Source organism: Pteronotus mesoamericanus, unplaced genomic scaffold (genome assembly GCF_021234165.1).
Source record: "Pteronotus mesoamericanus isolate MK-2021 breed Mesoamerican mustached bat unplaced genomic scaffold, CSHL_Meso_final contig_78, whole genome shotgun sequence".
Classification (NCBI taxonomy): Eukaryota; Metazoa; Chordata; class Mammalia; order Chiroptera; family Mormoopidae; genus Pteronotus; species Pteronotus mesoamericanus.
The window spans coordinates 19435703-19456526 of record NW_026555258.1 but is presented as its reverse complement, the minus strand read 5'-3'; the positions used below and the strand labels follow the sequence as shown (position 1 = coordinate 19456526).

Sequence of the window (20824 nt, the reverse complement as noted above, 5' to 3'; positions counted from 1 at the left end):
GAGCTCCCAGATGGAATATTTCCCTGGGTATTTACGATAAGCCAGGCCTCAGGAAGCACACAGATTTGAGAATATCTTTTACATTTAGAAACTTGTATTGAGAGTCAGCCAGTCTCATGCAAATGAATTCTCCTGAGTAAATAATTGAGTAACTGGGTATTGCGGGAAGCTGGGCTGGTGGCTGTGGACTTACCTGTACCCACTCTCACAGAAATATGACGCAGTAGAAAGGTAGGTAAGCCCACTCAAAATATATTTCCCATGATTTATGTTTTCGGGGCTAGAACACTTGACCAGTTCACATACAGGAGGAGAATGACTCCAAGAACCACTTGCAAGGCAGGAGGATTCTTTGTCACCCTTCAGAGTATATCCTTTATTACATCTGAAAAAGAGAAAGGAAAAGAACAGAATATAATTTGCTTTACTTTGCATAATTTTATGTGTGCCAAAACCTCCGAAACTATTGAGAATTTATTCACATTGGAAGAGTTCTATTCTTCTTCCTAAAATAATGCTTTGAAAATCTTTTTTCAAGGTTCAACACTGTCCGTCTTCCCCACAGTCATCTTGCTGGGTGATAAGCAGGAAGACAGACTTAAACATTCGTCTTGCCTCCAGTTTAGCTGCAAAGGGAACGTTCTTGGTTTGAGAGTGTCTGGTCCTAGTATTAGTCAGTCCCTAAAATATTGGGTTTGGAGCCAAAGCTCCAGCTTATTTTTTTTAATTTCCAATTTTCATGTTTTTAATAAATTTTATTTTATGCCCAGTTTCAGGTTCACAGCAAAATTGAGCAGGGAATACAGAAAGTTCCCATGGAGCTCCTACCTCCACACATGTACAGCCTCTCCTGCCATCAATCTCCTGCTATAGAGGTGTATTTGTTGAAATCAATTAGCCTACCTTAACATAGCTTTATCACCAAAAATCCATAATTTACATTAGAGCTAATTCTTGGTGGTGTACATTCAAGGGGTTTTGACAAATACATAATGACATATATCCACCATTATAGTATCGTACAGATGCAAAGCTCCTGCTTATAACCCAGAATATTAATTGGCTTGCAGGGCCTCTCACAAGGCATCCATTCTCAGAGCTCCTCAGCAGGCGCTAGTGGCAATCATAGGTCAAGGGATTTAAGGATTCTAGATATGATTACCACCAGATTATTGGATTCAAATCCTTCATACTACACACAATTCAATGAATTCCATATTAATTCAAAATCATCTCCTGGGATTATTCTTCCTTCTTTCTTCCAGTATTCTATCACCACCAGCATTTCACCAACAACTTCTACCATGCAGTGTTAAACTGAGACACTTACCTATATACTACTTTACGGCCATAGGTAAATGGTGATCCATCAATGCCACCATTTTCTGGAATAGCTGGTGCACCACAGGAAATAGCTTAGAGAAGGGAAAACAAACAGCATTGCCTTTCTTAGTAAACATGGGCAGAATTTCTAAAAGTTCAAGGGCAGCTCACGTTTCACTAGGAACCCAATGGCTGGGTTTTAAATACCAAAAACAGTGACGCAATATAACCCCTGACATTTCCACCCCGTGAATGTCTAGGACTGCCAAACCTCATAAACACGGGGAATGTACTAAACATACCTTCACAGTATGGTACCAGATGACTCCATTCTCCAGACTCCAAACATGTGATTTTGGTTGCTCCCATCAGATGGTGTCCCTCCTCACATGAAAATGTCACTTCGGCACCCACTGTGTAAATCTCACCAGAAGAGCGGCCATTTTCTGGATTTCCTGGAGCCTTACATTTGATAGGTTCTTGAAAGAGAGAAAGTTTTTGGGGGAACAATAAGTGGCTTTCACACACCCATTCAATAATTCCATTACAGGTAAGGTACCAGTGACATCCTGCAAAAAAAGCCTTTGGAAGGGAGACCCATGAAAGCCAGGGATACAAGGAATGATTAGACCAGAACATATATTTAGTAGGCATTTACATAGTATTTTGAAACAGCAATGACTAACAAGAGACACAAAATTCATCCAACCAAAAAAGGAGTTGTTTCTAGGGGAGGTAGTGATGGGTCCGGGGCAAGGCTTCAAAAGGATCCAGCCCCTTTGACATCCCCTAAACTTACACCCACATTTTAAGAGTCACTGACATTCTCTCCAGCTGGTCCAGAGCACGTTTAAGAGAAGTTTGCAGCCTCACTTTTCAAACAGACTACAGATCGTGAGCCCCTACCGCATGCAAATTTGGGGTCAGTCATCACTTCTAGGAAGGGAAATAAGTTAAAGGGGGATTTGGAGCTAGCTTTGAGTAACAGAAGTGACTATAATATTGAATTCTTAAAAAGGGAAGATATATTGATTCAATCTTTCTGAAGAGCATTTTGGCTCTAAAAGCCAAGGACTTTAAATGAAACGCTCTTAAGAAGTCAGTGCAATTATAATGGATTTTGAAAATTCTTTTTTATTGTGTCCTGGTAGTTGTTTTCTCACAATAAATGTAAAAAGATATTGATGGGTTGAGAGATGGGCCAATATGATCAGAGTATCACAAAATACAGAGATATGGCAAGGCAAGATGTCCATTTTTTTCCGATGATACTATTATCTGTGGCTGAGGCAGAGGAAAGATACTGACAATAAAGATGTGACGATGCATCTTTTTTTCTTTAACCTGGGGCAGTGGAAGCCATTGATTACAGTTCTAAATTCACTCCCTTATTCTTCTACTTTGCAGGCATTTCTTCAACAGTCTGGAGACCTAGCTGGCTCTCAGTTTTGTTATTCAGCAATTGGGAGGTTGGGAGAGACACAGTGCTAATTTACAGCCCCTTTAGTTGTTACTTATGGGTCTTTTTAAAGATAGTTTATCTTCTCCATCTTCCCTTTGATGTTGAAAATACTATCTTCTTTTCAAATAACATACAGTGAAAATATATACTTGAGTAACAAATTGAAATGAATTTCCCAATTACACACATACTAGTTACCTGCACAGTGTTTACCGTCGCCTGTGTAGTGGGGCAGACACACGCAAATGTAGGATCCGTTTGTGTTCAGGCAGGAAGCATACTTGCTACAGTCTGACCCAAGTGCACATTCATCAACATCTAAAATGAAGACAGATCCAAGTTGATTTTTCTCATGTATCAAACAGTTGTTTTTATGTTTCAATCATTGCATATCACTTCATGTATGACACTATATTTTCTATATAAAATTTAAGTATAGTAGTCATCACAACATTGCAGATATACAACAAAAGCTATTATTTCCCTAGTTGATAGGTGGGTAAGTAGAAGAACAGAGAAATACAGATACTCTTAATATGAAGCCTGGTAAAAATTTAAAACTTTCTTGGCACCTCTGTGGACAGCTGCTTTGCCATTATGGTTTGCCCAGAGCTTACCAGGATGAGATGAAGTTAACAAAGGGGTACCATGAGAGTCTCAAAAAAAAAAAAAAGGGGGATGATTGTCTCCTGCAGAGTTTGAGTAAATCCATACAGTAATTGTCAAGATCTTTCTCACCAATGCATGATGGTGAAATGCCATTCCAGCTCCCATTGTTAGTACAGAACATCCTTGAGTCACCCAACAAATAGTAGCCACTGTTGCACTGGTAGGTCACTGTGCTGCCAGCATGGAAGTCCTCGGCTGAATAAAAGCCATTCTCCAAAGAGGGTGGCACCCCACAGCTGATGCCTGTAATGTGACCAGGAGGAACACAACTACATTAGGAACAAAATGCTCAAAGGACATTGCAGATATACAACAAAATTTTGTGTATATTGAACAGGTAGTTAAGCATGAACATTTCACTACCCACAAGCATTAGCTGAGAGTGCTCTAGGGGCGTCAGCACCCTGCAGCCATCCCTGTGCCTTCAGGATCCAGCATATTATCTGGCTCATAGTCGGCAGGCAATTAATTTAAAAAATATTTATGGAGGCTTCCAGTCAAGATGGCGGAGTAGGTGAATGTGGTACTTGCATCCTCCCATGACCACATCAAAATTATAACTAAACTATAGAACAACCATTATTGAGAACCACCTGCAGTCTGGCTGAACAGAAGTCTTACAACTAAGGATATAAAGAAAAACCCACATCAAGACTGGTAGGATGGGCAGAGAGGCACAATTGACTGGTCCTACACCCAAATGTGGCTATTAATAATTGGGAGGGTAGCTTGGCTGCAGAGGTTCCCCCTAAGGAGGAAGGGGTCCCAGCCCCATACCAGATCCACCCCCAGCCCAGGGTTCTAGGGCCAGAAAGAGAAGTCCCATCAAATTTTGGCTGTAAAGAATAGCAGGGATTGTGGCTGAAGGGCTTCTAGAGTCCCAGGTGTTTCTGTTAAAGGAGCCATGCACAAGACTTACTCAGACTCACTCCCTCTGACCTCCAGCTGCTGGGGCAGTAGCTCAAAAGGCACCAAGGACATACTGGAAGAACTAAATTATCTGGCTGCAGGGCAGGGGCTGAAGGGAAACCTTTCTCCCAGACAGAAGTGCTGGCAGAGGCCAGCACCTTGTCTGAGTCTCCACCAGCCTGGCTAGTACTGTTTAGCCATCTCTGGTGGTTCCCTGACACCTTGCCCCACCCAACTTTCAGGCCAACCCAAGCCGTGCTTATTACCATACAAATGGCTTACAGAGGCATTTCCATGAAAACGGCCTATCTTGGCTCACACTGTCAATGTTTCTAAAATCTCTCTAAGGCCCACAAACCATAAACAAGCGACATCTGGCCTCAGGGTGCTCTGCACCTCTTGCTAAGTGCCCCATACCCGGCACTAGCAGCACCTGGACTTAGTTCACAGCTTGGGCTCTCCCATGCACCTCCAAGCCCAGAACAAGTAGCAGCCATCCACAGATCACTTTGTAGCTCATGCTAGGTGGCCCCAAGCAGGGCATAGGCATCTGCTGATATTGGCCTGTACTTCCCAGGAGGCCCCAGCCTCCTGCATCCATTGGACATCTTCATGTCATGCCTTAGCACCACCCAATCACCTCTATGAGCAGGAAAGACTCAGCGGGCACCAGCGCCCCACTGAAGCGAGTCCTATTCCATGGGGTGGGTCCTTGCACAACAGCTCCTCTACTATAGGTGCAGCCTGTCCTTGAAGCCAAATGACCTGGAGATAATCCCTCCCACTAATGTGCCAACAGCAATAAAAGCTCAACTACAACAAGAGGGTGCACACAGCCCACCTTGGGGTGGTGCACCTGGAGTGCCCTTCTTGGGTGGCCAGGGAGCCTGAGCTACTGGGCCCCACAGGACACCTACTACATAAGGTCACTCTACCAAGACTGGGAGATGTAGCAGCTCTACCCAATACATAGAAACAAACACAAGGAGGCAGCCAAAATAAGGAGACAAATAAATATGTCCCAAATAAAAGAACAGTGCAAAACTCCAGCAAAAGAACTAAACAAAATGGAGACAAGCAATCTTTCAGATGCAGAGTCCAAAACACTGGTTCTAAGGATGCTCAACTAACTTAGGGGAAGTACAGATGAACTCAGTTAGAACTACGATGAAGAAATAGAAAACATAAAAATGGAGATAGAAAACACAAAAAAGGACCAGTCAGGAATGAAGCATCCACCAGAAGGAATCAATAGTAGAGCAGATGAAGCAGAGGACTGAATCAGGGATTTGGGAGATAAAGTAGCAGAAAACACTCAATCAGAACAGCAAAAAGAAAAATAATCCTAAATAAATGAGAATAGTTTAAGGGGCCTCTGGGGCAACATCGAACATACCAATATTTGCATCATGGGGTGCTGGATGGAGAAGAGAGACAGCGAGGAATTAAAAGCCTATTTGAAAAAATAATGACAGAAAACCTCCCTAACTTGGCGAAGGAAATAGTCATGTAAGTCCAGTAAGTGCAGAGAGTCACAAACAAGATGAACTGAAAAAGACCCACACCAAGACACATCATACTTAAACTGCCAAAGAAAAAAGATAAAGAATCTTAAAAACAGCAAGAGAAAAGCAGTTAGTTACCTACAAGGGAGCTCCTATACAACTGCCAGCTGATTTCTCAACAGAAACTTTACAGGCCAGGAAGAACTAGCACAAAATAGTCAATGAGATGAAAATCAAGGACCTAAAATCAGGATTATTCTACCCAGAAAAAGCTATCATCTAGAAGCAAAGGACAGATAAAGAGCTTCCCAGTCAAGAAAAAGCTAAAGGAGTTCATTAACCCATATTACAAGAAATGTTAAATGATCTTATTTAAGAAGAAGAAGAAAAAAAAGGTAAAGAATAGAAACATTACAGTGACAATAAATACATCTCTATCAACAATTACTTTAAATGCAAATGGGTTAAATGCTCTAATCAAAAGACACAGGGTGACTGAATCAATCAGAAAACAAGATCCATACCTATGCTATCTACAAGAGACCCACTTCAGATCAAAAGACACACACAGACTTAAAGTAAAGCGATAGAGAAGATATTTCATGAAAATGAAAAAAAAAAAAAGCTGGAGTAGCAATACTTATACCATATAAAATAGCAGGACCCAGCAATTCCACTTCTGGGTATTTATCCAAAGAAACCCAAAACACTAATTTAAAATGGCATATACACCCATATGAGGGGGGACCCCCTGAAAAAATGGAATTTGTTGAAAAGTTTGTATATATTCATACATGTTTAAACCTCAGTCACCTTCAAAGTACCCTCGATTTGACGCAATACACTATGTAGACGTTTTTTCCACTGCTCAAAACTGTTTTTGAACTTGTCAATTCTGATGCCCTTTAGTAATTCAGCCATTTTTTGTTTTGCCTCTTCCACACCAGCAAAACATTTCTCTTTGAGGACTTTTTTCATCCAGGGAAACAAAAAAAGTCTCTGGGGCAAGATTAGGTGACTAGGGAGGGTGGGGCACAAGGGTCATGCCATTTTTGGTCAAAAATTGCTGAGTACTCAGCACAGTGTGGGCAAGTGTGCTTGTAAATCACCCATCATGTAATGGGCAAATGTGCTGAGTCTTAAAAAAAAATTCACTGAAGCCAAACGCAACCTTTTACAATACCGCCAGCTGGTACACTGATACAGACGGGTTCCTAGAACACCCACCTCATCGGGGAAGCCTGTACTACGAGGGGCCCACCCATCAGAAGATAATTCCAGTGTTTTTTGGTTTCTCCCTCATATGTTCATTGCACCATTATTTACAATGTCCAAAGTATGGAAGCAACCTAAGTGTCCAATCGATAGAGAAATGAATAAAGAGGATGTGGTACATATACATAATGGAGTATTATTCGGCCATGAAAAAGAATGAAAGCTTACCACTTGTGACAACACAGATGGCCCTAGAGGGTATTGTGCTATATAAAATAAGTCAGACAGAAAAAGACAAATACCGTATGATTTCTCTTACATGCAGAATCTAAAGAACAAAATAAATAAACCCACAAAACAGAAACAGAGCATAGATACAGAAAACTTTTTGACAGCTGAAAGAGGGGAGGGAGTCTGGGGGCTGGGTGAAAGAGGTGATGAGATCAAGAAGTACAAATTGGCAGTTATAAAATAGTCACAGAGTTGTAAAGTACAGCCTAGGGAATACAGTCAATAATATTGTAGTAACTATGTATGGTGTCAGGTACTAGATTTATCAGAGTGATCAATTTCAAAGTTATATAATTGTTTCATCATTGGGTTGTATACTTGAAACTGATATAAAATTGTACATCAACTGCAACTGAAAAATAAAAAAATATTAGGAAAAAAATCTTTAGGGAGGTCCTGCTACCTGCTAGACCCTGTCCTGGGTGCTAAGGTTACAGCAATGAACCAAACAGACACAATCCCTGCTTTAGAGAACTTACTATCTAGGGGTAGTTTGACAGACAAGAAATAGAAAGAGATACCTCAGGTGGGAAAAGAAGCTATGGAGAAACTTCTCTGATAATCCTATCTACAATACCAGTCTTGCTTCCACCCAGCCCCCTCACTTTGAATTTCCCTACCCTGCTTTACTTTTCTTTATAGGCCTTATTTCTGGCCCTTGCTGCTTCTTACTTAATATAAATAAATAATATTGTATTTACTTGTTTTTTTTTTGCCTCTTCTACATTATAAACTTCATAAGAGGGACTTTTTTCCCCAACTGCTGTCTAGCACATACGAGGCACTTTAAAAACTGTTGAATAAATGAATGGATGCACCCAACTCGAGAGATGTCGGCTTCTTTTCCCACCCAGCAGTGGCCTGCCTGCCTTTGAGCTTCAGCCCTTAGTCTGTCTTTTCCTCCCACCCAGTTCCTTGTGCCATCTGGGATGCATGCACGAGTGGTGGTCTCTTTGGATCTTCATTGCCCACCTCCCTCCTGGTGCCCAGCACAGAGAGTTCACTGCACAAAGGAAGCATTCAATGAATATTTTCTGTATTTGCTACTGTGAAGTGTCTAGCTTTTATAGAGCATTCCTGAAAAGTGTTCTTATGGTTCCAGTATTTTTCAAGAGCTACTGAAATGCCCCCCAAAAAGGCAACTCACGTTCACAGTGAGGGAGTGGTTGTGTCCACTGTCCTTGATTCAGGCAGTACTGCACAGGGTTCCCGACCATCTGGAAGCCCGGGTCACAGAACAGGCTGATTTTGGAGCCTGGCTTCAAGTCTACTGACGTAGTTCTCAGATGAGGTATGGACCCTTCTAGTGGCGGGCAATCTGAGGGAAAGGAACACAGGCACAGAGCTTGTCAACAACATAGTGGAGCATCACCAGGTCAAGGCTTTTGAATTGTATGTTGGACCAGCACTTAGAGCCACTCTACTGATAGGAAAATCACTGGCAAGCAAAATTACTAGAAAAGAAGTAGTCAAATAAAAAAAAATTTCCCTCTTTCAGCAGAATCTGCTAAATATTTTTTTAAAGGACAAACTAGTATTTGGGGAATATTAATGTTTTTATAAGTTATCAAAAATCATACATTATAGGCCATCTTCAGGAACTCGGTTAAAGACACTGAATTGTATGAGGCAGTTTGGGTCATTCAGAGCTTGACTCTTCCGTGTGGAGGCTGTAACATCCGTTGTGTTACCGGCCCCTGGATGGCTGCTTGCAGGTGCAGAGCCGAGAGAGCACCCGCCTCAAATGGGAGGATGGGCCTTCAGTGGGCACTTAAACAATTAACCATATTTATCTTTTCATCCTATTTTCCTTATCTATTTCTCCCCTTGTCCAAATTTATTCCACAGTTAATTTGTTCCCTGTAATACAGGATGTATTTAAGTAGTAAAAAAGAATCCTTTGGATGAAGCAGATAAAAATGAAACGCTCAACTATAGACTAATGGGCACACTCTCTTTGACTAACAGAGAATTTCAAATTGTCTCCTTTTGCCAGAAAACCCCAGAGTAGACACGAAACAGCAGAGTCTATGGAAGAAGGAAACTCCAACCAGAACAGAATATGCTCTTGGAATCGATCTTCACTTTCCCCACAATTCCGGACAGGAAATCAGGCCAGGCTAACACGTTTCCTTTAGTGAGTTCCTCTGGGCATGAGGTAGCCAACGATTTCACCTGAAAGTTTGAAAACACATCTTTAGATAAACCTTACTTGTTTTCCTGAGATGGAGTTATTATATCTTAATTTAGTCCTATTAAAAATATCTGCATATTTGTGGGGGGGAAGCAGGGTTTGTACAATATGACTTCAGGGCAACAGGAAAATGCTCTTCCCTCTCCCTCTCTTCTTCACCCTCTTTCCAGATCATTCTCTTTCCAGATCTTTCACAGTTGCTGGAAAATTTGAAATTCTACACATAGAACTTGTCTAAAGCTTTGCAGTTTGTTAAGGTGTTCCCCTACCTCCATTCTCCTGTCTTTTATCTCTGATTTAAAGTTGAGACAGTGAAGGCTTAGACAAGTTCTGCCGCTAATAAAATGAGCAAGCATTTATTATGCCCTTACTGTGTGCCAAACAACACCACGATTGCACATCTTAATCCTGCCCAAGCTCCACTACGCGGTTCTGTTTATCTTCACAGATAAAACAACCAAAAGAACCTGAAGCTTAGAGAGAGGGAGTAACATGTTCAAAATCATCATGGCAAGTTCGTGGGAAAACAGAGATTTGAACCCAGGCCATTGGACTGCAGACTGACTTTAACCACTAGCTCATCTGTATAATCTTATGCCACCCCAAAATTTTTGCATCTTTAGTCAGAGGGGTTTGAAGTATGAATATCTATGATTCTTCCCAGCTCTGAAATTACAAGATTTTATAAAAATACTCATGTCCAATAACATTTAAAAACATCACCAAGAAACCGAAAAGATTTACTGAAGGTTGCTATAGATGACCTCTGACTGGCTCAGTCTACGACCATAGCCTCAAATGACACTGGCGGCAAATCCTGAAAACCCAGGGGTTGCAATGAGAAATGGCATCGGTAGGCTGTTCGCATTGTTGCTAGGTTTGTACCTTTGTATCTCATTACTGTCATACACTGAAAATGGAATTGACCTGCTGTGGCGACAGGACATGGTCCCAGAGGTTGAGCTGGCTTATGGAGCCCACAAAAGACTCTGCTGGGTTGAATCCCTCTCCTTTTTGGTCCTGCTCCTGCCCGAGAACTAATGCACCACCACCTACAGAGAGGAGGAGAAAGAAGGGGGAAAACTGGTCTGAGTGGTATTCCTAAAATGCTAACTCAATAACAGCACAGTCAGTATAAATATATCAGGGAAATTATTAAAAAGCTCAATCATCGACAGTAATTGCATGTTTTATCAATAAGGGCAATTCAATCTCTTGTATAACAAGTGAAAATATAGTTGTATTTAAATATTATATTGGGTTTATAAATATTTAACTATAAAACTATTTCTATATATGTATATACATATAAAATGTCATATCAAGAAAACAGGAAGTCCTATTTTGCCTCCTTTCTTCTAGGAAATTATCCTCCATGACAGACTACCAGTTGCTGCTCTTTATCTTCTTATTCTTAAGCCTACGATGCTTATATTTCTATCACCAATTCCAAGGCACCTTCTAAAGTTGCCAGTGGCCGCCTAATTGCTAAATTCAAAGGGAACCCTTCAATATTCTACCACTGGTGACCTCTCTCTACCACGTTTCTATTGACCGTTTCATTCTATGTGACTGTCTGCCCTGTTGTACTGGATGGTCGGTGTCTGTCCTTCCAGAACTGACCTCCACCCTTCTCCACTCTGCACTCTGCCCCAAAAGGTCAAAACTATGAACTGCACCACCTTGTTTCCTCACCCCTTTGGCTTCTGTTTGTGTGTGGCTAATGAAAGGGGCAGCCCGAGGTAAGAAAGTAGGATTAGGAAGGAGTTTAATATGCTGGGTATTTTCCTCCCAGCAGCAGGGGGCAGTGGCTGCCTCCCTCCACCTAACACATGGCTCCTGCTGCGCGATTTCTCTCCATTGCTGCAATGTTTGCCTCAATTCTAGCAACAGCTCTCACTCCTAGTCACCTCAGGCCCATCCCTCATGACTTTCCATGGCTGCTAGTCAGGGGGTGTTCTACTACCATATTTTGGTTCTCTTAAGCTTGGTTATACCTTTGAAAATAGTCCCTTCGTTCAGCTCTTCAGTCATCCTCCTTGTGTGTGCTACCTGTTTCCTGCCAAGAGCCTTGCTGATTCCACTTGGTTTCCGTGACGGCGCCCTCTCCTGGCTCTCTTTGACCCTTTCTGCCTCCTTTCTCTGATCTGCCTCCCAAGATCCCACCCTGGCCTCCTCTCTGCGGCCTTCAAATGCCCTCCCATCTGATTTCACTCGTCTGCCAGTCAATGTCTGTAGATCCCTCTTTCGTGCTTTCCCAACCTACATCTTTTTCTTATAAAATTAATAATTAAAAATCAATACATACACATGAATGGAAATTCAGGAAAAAAAAGTATAAAGAATTCATCCTACCCAGAAATAATCATTTAATAGCTTTTTTTGGTATTTCCTTCTAGGTTATATTTTTATTTTTATTATTTATTTTTGTGTGTGTGTGAGAGATATTTTAAAATGCACAGCTCAGGAGCACACTATTCATGATGTTTCAGTCTTGTTTTTCTTGAACATGGTTTCATTTCATGAGTTTTAATAGCTATTTTATCATATGAATGTACAAGAATTTCTAATTTGCTTAATTTCACAACCACTTCTAATTGGCTACACACAGAAAAAGATATTAACACAGAAATATTTGATTCCTGGTGGTTGAATTGTTGATTGCATGCAAAGGGTTTCTCTAAGGCTCTTGAAGAAAGTTCCTAAATTGCTTCCCAGAAAGGCTGAATCAATTTACACACCGGCCAGCATTCTGAACCCACCACGCTGAATCCTTGCCAATCACACCTTATCACTAAAAACAACCTTGTCTATTTGATATACTTTATAAAGCTGTGTCCACCTATGTTTTTAGCCGCATGTATTCCTGTGATCAGAAGTCAAACTTATTATGTCTAAAACCAAATACACAATCTTCCCCTACTCCAACTCTTCCCCTGATGATTGTGCTTTCCTTAGGATTTCTATCTTAGCTTACAGACTCTTCCAAACTGAAGCCGGTCGCGCGCTGAGCTCTGCCAGCTGAGCTCTGCGGTACTGATGGACGCCAAGCCACTCTTGCTGCTGCGCTCAGACAGCCACCTCCCTGGGCAGGTCCGTTTACGGTGTCCCTTCCTCCCCCATTCCTTTAACTTACTTTTCACTCTTCTACCAGCATTTAGTTCTTTAAAAGATAGAAATGTTCTTTTTGAAGCATAAATGAAACATATGGTCATTAGGAGAATATCAGAAAAGAATTAAGGAGAAAATAAAAGTCACCTGCTGTCCCGCCACCCAGAGCAGAGACCGCTGAAAATGAAAATACTCTACATTTAAACCCACAAAGAACCCACCGCCCTTCTTCACCTGATAATGCCACTTCCCACTGAAACATGGACAAGGTTTTATGTTTACTAAAGAAAACTGCTAACCATGCATTCCTCCTCATCTGACATACGTCACAGCAGAGTTGAGACAGAGCGAGCTTCCTGCCGCATACAGTGCTGAGAACCCTGGATCGCCTAACGCTTTTCCATTCCTTTAAACTAACACTTCGAATATCTTTCTAAAAGTATTTTTAGAAGAAAGTTTGAGTTTTGGAAGAGAGTTTGGGTTCTATTGGAAAAAGAGCATAAAAGTCAGATAGTTATTAGGAATGTTCCAGTTTGTACACTGGACATGCTTGCGCACTGTGTTTATTGATCACAAAACAAAACCAACAAAAAAAAAAACCCATGAACAATTAATATCCTCCTTGGAAGACAGTTTCATAACCACCCACTGCTAGTGCGGAATGCTCCCTGGGAGTCTTACTAAAGGCCTCAAAGGCATTTCTTACACAGAAAGTCACCAAGCTCACTTAGAAAAAGCTTCTCATAATGCACAGTCTGGATAATCAGGGGGTAGTAAATAAAAGATAATTAGTGATCTTTGCTTAAAACCAAAGAGAACAAAGCTAGCAAACTCCATGTTCACCTCAGCGTCGCCACTTCGAGCGTTCAGCACAATCATATTTCTGTTGCTGAGACATACCCGGTATGGCCGAACCAACGGAGAGGCCCACACCACCGTCAGATAACTTCCCATCGATGTAGACTTTCCAGGCTCCGTTAACACTTGTCCAGGTGATTGCAATGTGATGCCAACTGCCGTCATTCACAGAGGGACAATCTGTTATCCTCTCCTTGCCATTCACATAAAGAACCCAGCTGTGGAGAGATTCCAGGAGACAGTCATCAGTCCTGTGTTGCAATCCCACCTGTGGGGCATGGAACTATTGTTTCTCTTCTTTGTTTTTTTTTTTCATGTCGGTAAAGCACTTTGTATTTACTTCTTTTTCTCCCTTTGGTCATATTTCACAGAAGCAGATTTGATTTACTAATTACACTTTATTGTAGCTCACTGAATGTTCGCGTTTCTTAAACATAGAGTGCTAGGAAAAAGACTTAGGATGAGCGGAGACATGTTGGTCCAACTGGAGATCCACCAGCTGTCTCCTCTGGAGAGGGTGAGTCAGGAATGCGGGGTGTGAGGGTTGCGTGAGCACAGATTGGCTGGCTTCCTCTAAAATGTGTGTTTTCAAGATCAGGAACAAACTTCAGAAAATAACTCTGTCTCTCCGTTGTCAAAGCTGCCACAGGGCAGACAAAGTATGTGGATCCAAAGAAAAGAATAACTAGAATTAGACAAAGCTGACCAAACACAAGAGGGTTCCAACAACCATGTCACTTACAGAAGTGCCAAAGATAATCAGCAGTTAAAAGTGTAGTATGTTCAAAAGGAAATGGGGGGAAAAAAAGATGAGGGGAAACTAATAAGAAAGGTAAGAATTTATCAAATACCTCTCCCAGCATCTTCCTAGCCCTATTCTAAGATCTTTATGATGAAATAATATTTTCATAATATTGTTTCCCCTTTGTGTTCTCCCATTTTCCTCCTCCTATTCAAGTAGGTCACGGATTCTCTCTACATTTTTTGCCTTGGGGGAAATTTTTGCAGGTTTCTTGAATTTTGTTTCTAAAAGTTCAAGTTCATAAGAAGAATAGAGTTTGAGGATGGGAAGATTGTCCACCAGAATAGTGAGAGTCCCATGGGCCGAGGAGAGGAAAGAGAGCTCAGTGGGTCTTTGAGGCTTGCAATCTGCTTAGCAGCAATCAGCCACATATTTGGGTGCATCTCAGAGGATTGGCTGTGTGATAAACCACAGGATCTCTCTAGTTTGAAGGTATAATCCTCGGCCTTGCCAAGGATTCCACGTGTGGCCAAGAGCAGTGGTTCTGAAGGGACCACAGAGCTGAGGCAATGGGCAGCTCAGCGACAGGTAATGTGGACAGATGACCAATGATGGAAGTCCTGTCCAAGTCTGTGGATCTTTAGCAAAACTCGGTGGGCTTTCTTAATTAACTTACAAGGGTCTAGAATAGATAAAACACTCAGTATGAAAGAAAGCTCGGAAATAACTGAGGTTGAGTTCTATCAGCCCAGAGGGATGGGGTCCTGCAACTCAAATTTATTGATCCAAAAAGAAAAAAGAAATGTCACTTGCGACCCAGGTATGTAGACTGACTGATGTGCAATAGATGTGTCTCCCATAGGTGATTACTGTCACCAAAATCCCTTGACCTTTGGTGGCCTGATACATAAAGGAAGGAGTGACAGTCCTAATAGTCAGAGTTCAAGACTTGTGTTTGCCACTCCCAGAATGGGAGATTTGGGGTAAATTATTTAGTTTCTTTGAAACTGTGTTTTACTATATATAAGATGGGCATTACTTCCTCAGGACATTGTGGAGATCAAATGAAGTACATAGTGAATATACCGAGAAGATAGGAAATAGCAAAATACATGTATAAGGTATTATCATGAAAACTGCCTTCTTACAGAAGTTGTCTATATGCTTGATTTGATTATCTTCACCCCACTGTCCTGCCGGAGCACCTGGCAGCTCTCACTGGTGCCGGGAGGTGATCCCAAGCACAGGCTTCCTGATGTTTCTGCTTACCCATTGTAATCGGTCAGGAGGAAGGTGTTGTCACTGCCATTCTCAAGCGCGTAGGAGATGGGCGTGCCGTAGTTGTTGTTGTCCGAGGATTTCATCCAGAATGCGCAGGTTACAGCATGGAGAGATGGAAGCACACCATCGAGGATGACGTAGCTGTAGGTGCCGGAAACTTCAAAATCCAGGTTAAATCTCGTAGACTGTTCTGCAACAAATAAGAAAAGTGTGTGCAGACCATGGCCCTTGACAGGCACTTTTCAACTGTCTAATGTAAGCAGTAGGTACACAGAACTATGGTCAAAGAAGCCATTTGAGTAAACACGATGATCTGAGAAGTGGTTTCAAAATTTTAAAAGTATGTTATTTACAAAATATAAAGGATATTTTGAAATCAAATAATCAGTGAGGATCTAAGGTAGGAAAAATACTCAGTAGTGAAAGGAAGCAGAGGAACAGGGAGTAGTGGAAGGAGAGGTGGGACTGGGGAAGCTATTAATGATGAGAGACACTAAAGCATGCTCTTGGCAGTGACCCAGGAGCATGAATAACCGACACAGGCGAGGAGGAGGGATAACTAACTTAAGGACACCGTTCTATCCCTACTCAGGGCTCTGGCGCATCCCTATTTTCCGACCAGTTCAGCTCTGCCCCAATCCTGCACACTTCACTCAAAAGTCCTACCGTTAAAAGACCCCAGCACCCTGAGAAAGCAGTTTAGCACTGATTCTCAAACGTGTCCACGGCCTGCGACCTCTTCAGGCACATGGCTTATCAACGTGTCCCTTCTAAACATGTAGAATGGGAAGAGTTCTGCTTAAATGCAGCTTTTCCATTTCCTCACTTGTGCTATTGCAGATAAGATTACCTACTTGGTTGGATGGCTCTGAAAATTAAATAAGTACAAAACGCTTCTTATAGTTTTGGATATGTAGGTGGTGCTTGTTTCAGGTAAAAAGTGGTATTGTTACATGTCATTCTTTTTGGTTAATACTACGTACATAAATACCTGTTTCACACCTGCTGCCTGAAAATCCCGGCTGACATTTACAACTGTATGAGTTTAATTTGTCCACACAGGTGGCCTGATTTCTACAGGGGTTAGACTGACATTCGTTGATGTTCAATTCACAGAGTGGCCCTGTGAAGCCTGCCACACACTGACACCTGAAAGGAAACAAAATGTAACACTTAGAACAGCCGCAAACAGGCCTTAGAAGATGTCCCCCATTTATGATAACTTGTCTCAAAGGACTGTGAAAACTGAAATGCTGAAATCCATTTTCCACTCTCATTAAAACATTGCTTTAACTGTTAGTTACTGTTTTTAGTTCATCTAATTAAACCTACTTAACACAACATTTATTTGACAAGTTGTAGCAGCAAAAATAGAATAGAAAGTAGTTCTGGTCAAGGCAAAGTATTAGTCACATATTGGGAGTTTCTCTTCCCACGGGAGTGCTAGGAAAAATAAAATAAAAAGTCCGTATGCTATTCTAAAGGCTTTACCTATATCAATCAATTCTTAAAACAATTTTTATAACAATTATTAGTTTCATTTGACAAATGAGTAAACCATGGCTGAAAGGTTAATTTGCCAAAGCCTTCTTGTTACTAAGTGGCGGAATAGGATTTGAACACAGCCTAGTGCTTTGTTCATAATTAGTATGCCATACAATGTCTGTTGTATTCAACAAACCATTTAAGCCCATTGGAATGGAAAATACATCTGATAATGTCAAATACTGACAAGGCTGTTGTGAAATGGAAAATCTCATACAGTAAGTAGGACACACTTTGACGATGTCAAGGGAAGTTGAGGGTTTGCATTCCCAGAGCCTTGTTTATCCATTTCTAGTTATGTACTCCAAGAGATCATGGCACAGGTGCACAAAAGCACACGTAACAAATGTTCACAGCCATACAAATTCTGAATGTCATGGAGAGACCGGGAAAATAAACCACAGTATAATCATGCAATGGAATACTAATCAGCAGCTGAAATGAATAAACTGAAGTCAAATGCATCAACCTTGATAATGTATAATGTTGACTGAAAAAAATCACAAAAGGATTTAAACAGTATTATGCCATTTATGTAATCTGTGAAACAATGCTATATACTGTCTATGGAGTCTTATATGCAGTAAAATGTACACTTGGAATGGGAGAGATACACACTCACTTTAGGGCAGTGGTTACCACGGGGGAAGAAGAAACATGCGTGTGTGCGCGTAGGGGCGGGGGTGGTGTACAGGAGGAACTCCCAGTCTATCTTTACAACTTATTCTTTAAAACACAAGATGTGAATTGAATATACCAAATGTTAAGTTCTGATAATCACTGTGATGAGTGCATGACTTTTATTATTCTTTGTAATTTTCTTTATTTCTAAAATATTTTCTGACTTAAAGGGCTTGTCAAACAAATGGTAGTTAATATTATAACTAGCACATTCATATGGGGACCTCTTTGATACTGGCCAAAAGGTGGCTATTATGAATAAATGATATTTGGGGGTTTAAAAGAAAATCCCAGTTGGAAACTGGGGGGATCTTTACTGAGTTCTCTGCATTGGATGATGTCTATTTTAGCTAGAATTTCACTTATCTTTATCTTCCCTTGTTTGATTTCATTATAGCAATCCAGTAACCTTGTCTAGGAAATAGGTTTACTCTGGTGACAGCTAACATTCCTTCTGAAATAGAAGAGTTTACTTTCACCTTTCCTCCAGTCAGGACTTACACCGATTTGGTATTCATCGATCGTTTTGGACCCTGGGGAGAACTTGGGTCTCTGCTGTTCCACTGGAAGTTTCTCATTGCCTGTGGTTAGGTGTTCTATGCAGAGGATGTAAAAAGCCCATGAAAAGATGAGGCTACGTGGATAAGACCATTTTCCTAGTGAGAGTAAGTCTCACTGGCAGAATTGGCCTCCCATTTCTTCTGGACAGTGCTCTGGCTATTTTTTGGAGGTCGTAATGGAAGGGTGTTGAACCTGAAGAGGACTGGGAAGTGTCGCAACTGGGGTAGACTTTTATTATTTTGCTTTTATCTTATAGGACCAGTGTCCTGTTGAGGACAATAAAGTTTCCTAATATTGCACAAGGAAGACTGGTCTGTCTTTTGTGCTGCAGAAGCCACAGACCCTGCTAGGGGAAGGGCAGGGGACAGGCCAGGCTTGATAGTGATAAGGGAAAGTGTTGGTTTTCAAACTGTATTCTGCTGGCACCTTAAGAGCTGCTTCAGGAAGACAAAGTCTTTCTCATTCATAATCGCTACTGTTTTCAACTATAAGTAATAAAATCTTAGCTTTTATTATTCCATTTGTTTACATTCACATTATATTTCTTTTGAACCAAGAGTTATCTAAACTAAAAAAAAATTTTTGAAAACGTGGACACAGGATATAGACTGGCACAGGGACAGTGTGATTACACAGTTCCTTCTGAATTTATCTAGAATGAAAATCCCGGCTAAAAGATAAAACATTTAAAAATGAGTTTTGTCTAGGGCTTCTGCATTGACTTTGTGTAACTGTTTTTTATTTTTTATGACTTTCCAAGTGCACTGGCTCTCTGTATCCATGGGATCCGTAGCTGCATATTCAAACAACCGTGGATCGGAAATATTCTTAAAAAATGTTATGTTGTGGCTGATGTGTACTGTGTTGTTAGGCATTCGATGGTTGATGGTTGAGTCTGTACTGAAATTGTATAGACTTTTTTTTTTTCATGTAGTCATCCCCTAAACAATCTAGTATAACAACTATTTACATAGCATTTACATTGTAATAGGTATTGTAAGTAATCCAGAGACCATTTAAAGTATACGGATGTGCATAGGTTATATGTAAAAACTAGGTCATTTTACAGAGGGGACTTGAGCATCCATGGATTTTGGTATCTGCAGGGGTCCTGGAACCAGTTCCCCACGGATACTGAGGTATGACTGTATAGAACAGCGGTTCCCAAATCCAGCTGTGCACCACAATCATTGGGGAATTTAAATCATACAGTTAGTTTCTTTTAAAATTACGGACTCTACACCAGACTTAGTGAATCAGAACCTTAGGTGGTAGGGAGTTTCTACTGTGGCCTGTCCTTGGGCTAGAATTTGGGAACAGCTGACTTGGGGTTCAAAATAATACTCCATAAAAACCGCAGAATGGCTGAAGAGTTAAATAAATAAAAATGGTGGAAATAAACCAGACTTGGCCTTTTACCTGAAGCTATTGACACCATCTTTACAGGTAGCTCCATTTTTGCATGGTTGACTGAGACACTCGTCTGTGTTTTTTTCACACCGGGTACCCCCAAATCCAGGGGGGCATTTGCACAAGAACCTCCCGACCTGATCTTCGCAGACGGCGTTATTTAAGCAGGGGTTTGACTGGCATTCATTGACTTCCGTTTCGCAGTGCAGACCTGGGGGTGGATGAGGACGAGCAAGAGCCCAGATGTTAATCCTTGTGGAGATCTGTGATCAAAGTGTTGACTTCTGGGAGGATTCTCCTTCTCAACGGAGGCTGCTACTGGCCTAACGCAGTGGTGTGAGATCCACTCTTTAAGGAGCTCTGGCTTCTGTAAATCGTGTTAGGACGGCTTTTTTGGATTATCTACTCTTTTTACCTTAGGTCTTTCCACAACTAACATTAGTAATGGCCATCTAATTGAGGTAATTAAAAATAAAACTACAATTTACTCCCAAGTTTTCCTCTGTTTCTTTGATCTTGACTTTTTTCTTCACTGTCCATTTTCTTTTTTTGGACTTCCTCTTTATCAATTAAAAAATATATATTTAACCATATTATTTAGCCTCCATTTGCCATATAATCTCATATGATTTATCTCTAGTTCCTTCTTGAACATTTGTCTTACCATATAAGCTCTTGTCTTCTCTCCCTCTGTGTCTCTTTCTTTACAAATATGCAGTGCACACACAAAGATATCATTTTTTTCATAACTGTTTAAGAGTAAACTACAAATGTGATGCCCTTTTACCTCTGAATATCTCAGTGAGAATTTCCTCAAAAATAAGAAAATTAACATTAACATATATAATGTTAGTAAATGTAATAATTTCTGGTGCTTTACAGGACTTTAAGACAATGTAGGGAGAACGGGAACAACCTACCTACGTAACCTTTCACGCAGGCGCAGTGATAGCCAGCCAGGCCGTCAACGCAGACTCCTTTATTTAAACAAGGACTGGAGCTACACTCATTTATATTTTCTTCACATAGCTGACCTACAAAGAATCATACAGTATTTGAGTTGACAG

At 41.0% G+C, this 20824-nt stretch overlaps 1 protein-coding gene across 1 annotated transcript in view; it reads right to left on the bottom strand.

Annotated features, from left to right (window-relative positions):
• SVEP1 (sushi, von Willebrand factor type A, EGF and pentraxin domain containing 1) overlaps positions 1 to 20824 on the bottom strand; it is a 159165-nt gene that overhangs the window by 46932 nt on the left and 91409 nt on the right. The window contains exons 23-35 of the mRNA XM_054584536.1: positions 20678 to 20791; positions 19767 to 19968; positions 16552 to 16709; positions 15549 to 15750; positions 13580 to 13755; positions 10496 to 10620; positions 9426 to 9549; positions 8522 to 8692; positions 3524 to 3697; positions 2984 to 3103; positions 1626 to 1802; positions 1331 to 1415; positions 194 to 385 (exon numbers count right to left, since the gene is read on the bottom strand). Of these exons, the coding sequence (XP_054440511.1) occupies positions 194 to 385; positions 1331 to 1415; positions 1626 to 1802; positions 2984 to 3103; positions 3524 to 3697; positions 8522 to 8692; positions 9426 to 9549; positions 10496 to 10620; positions 13580 to 13755; positions 15549 to 15750; positions 16552 to 16709; positions 19767 to 19968; positions 20678 to 20791 (2020 nt within the window). The remainder of the gene's footprint in view (positions 1 to 193; positions 386 to 1330; positions 1416 to 1625; positions 1803 to 2983; positions 3104 to 3523; positions 3698 to 8521; positions 8693 to 9425; positions 9550 to 10495; positions 10621 to 13579; positions 13756 to 15548; positions 15751 to 16551; positions 16710 to 19766; positions 19969 to 20677; positions 20792 to 20824) is intronic.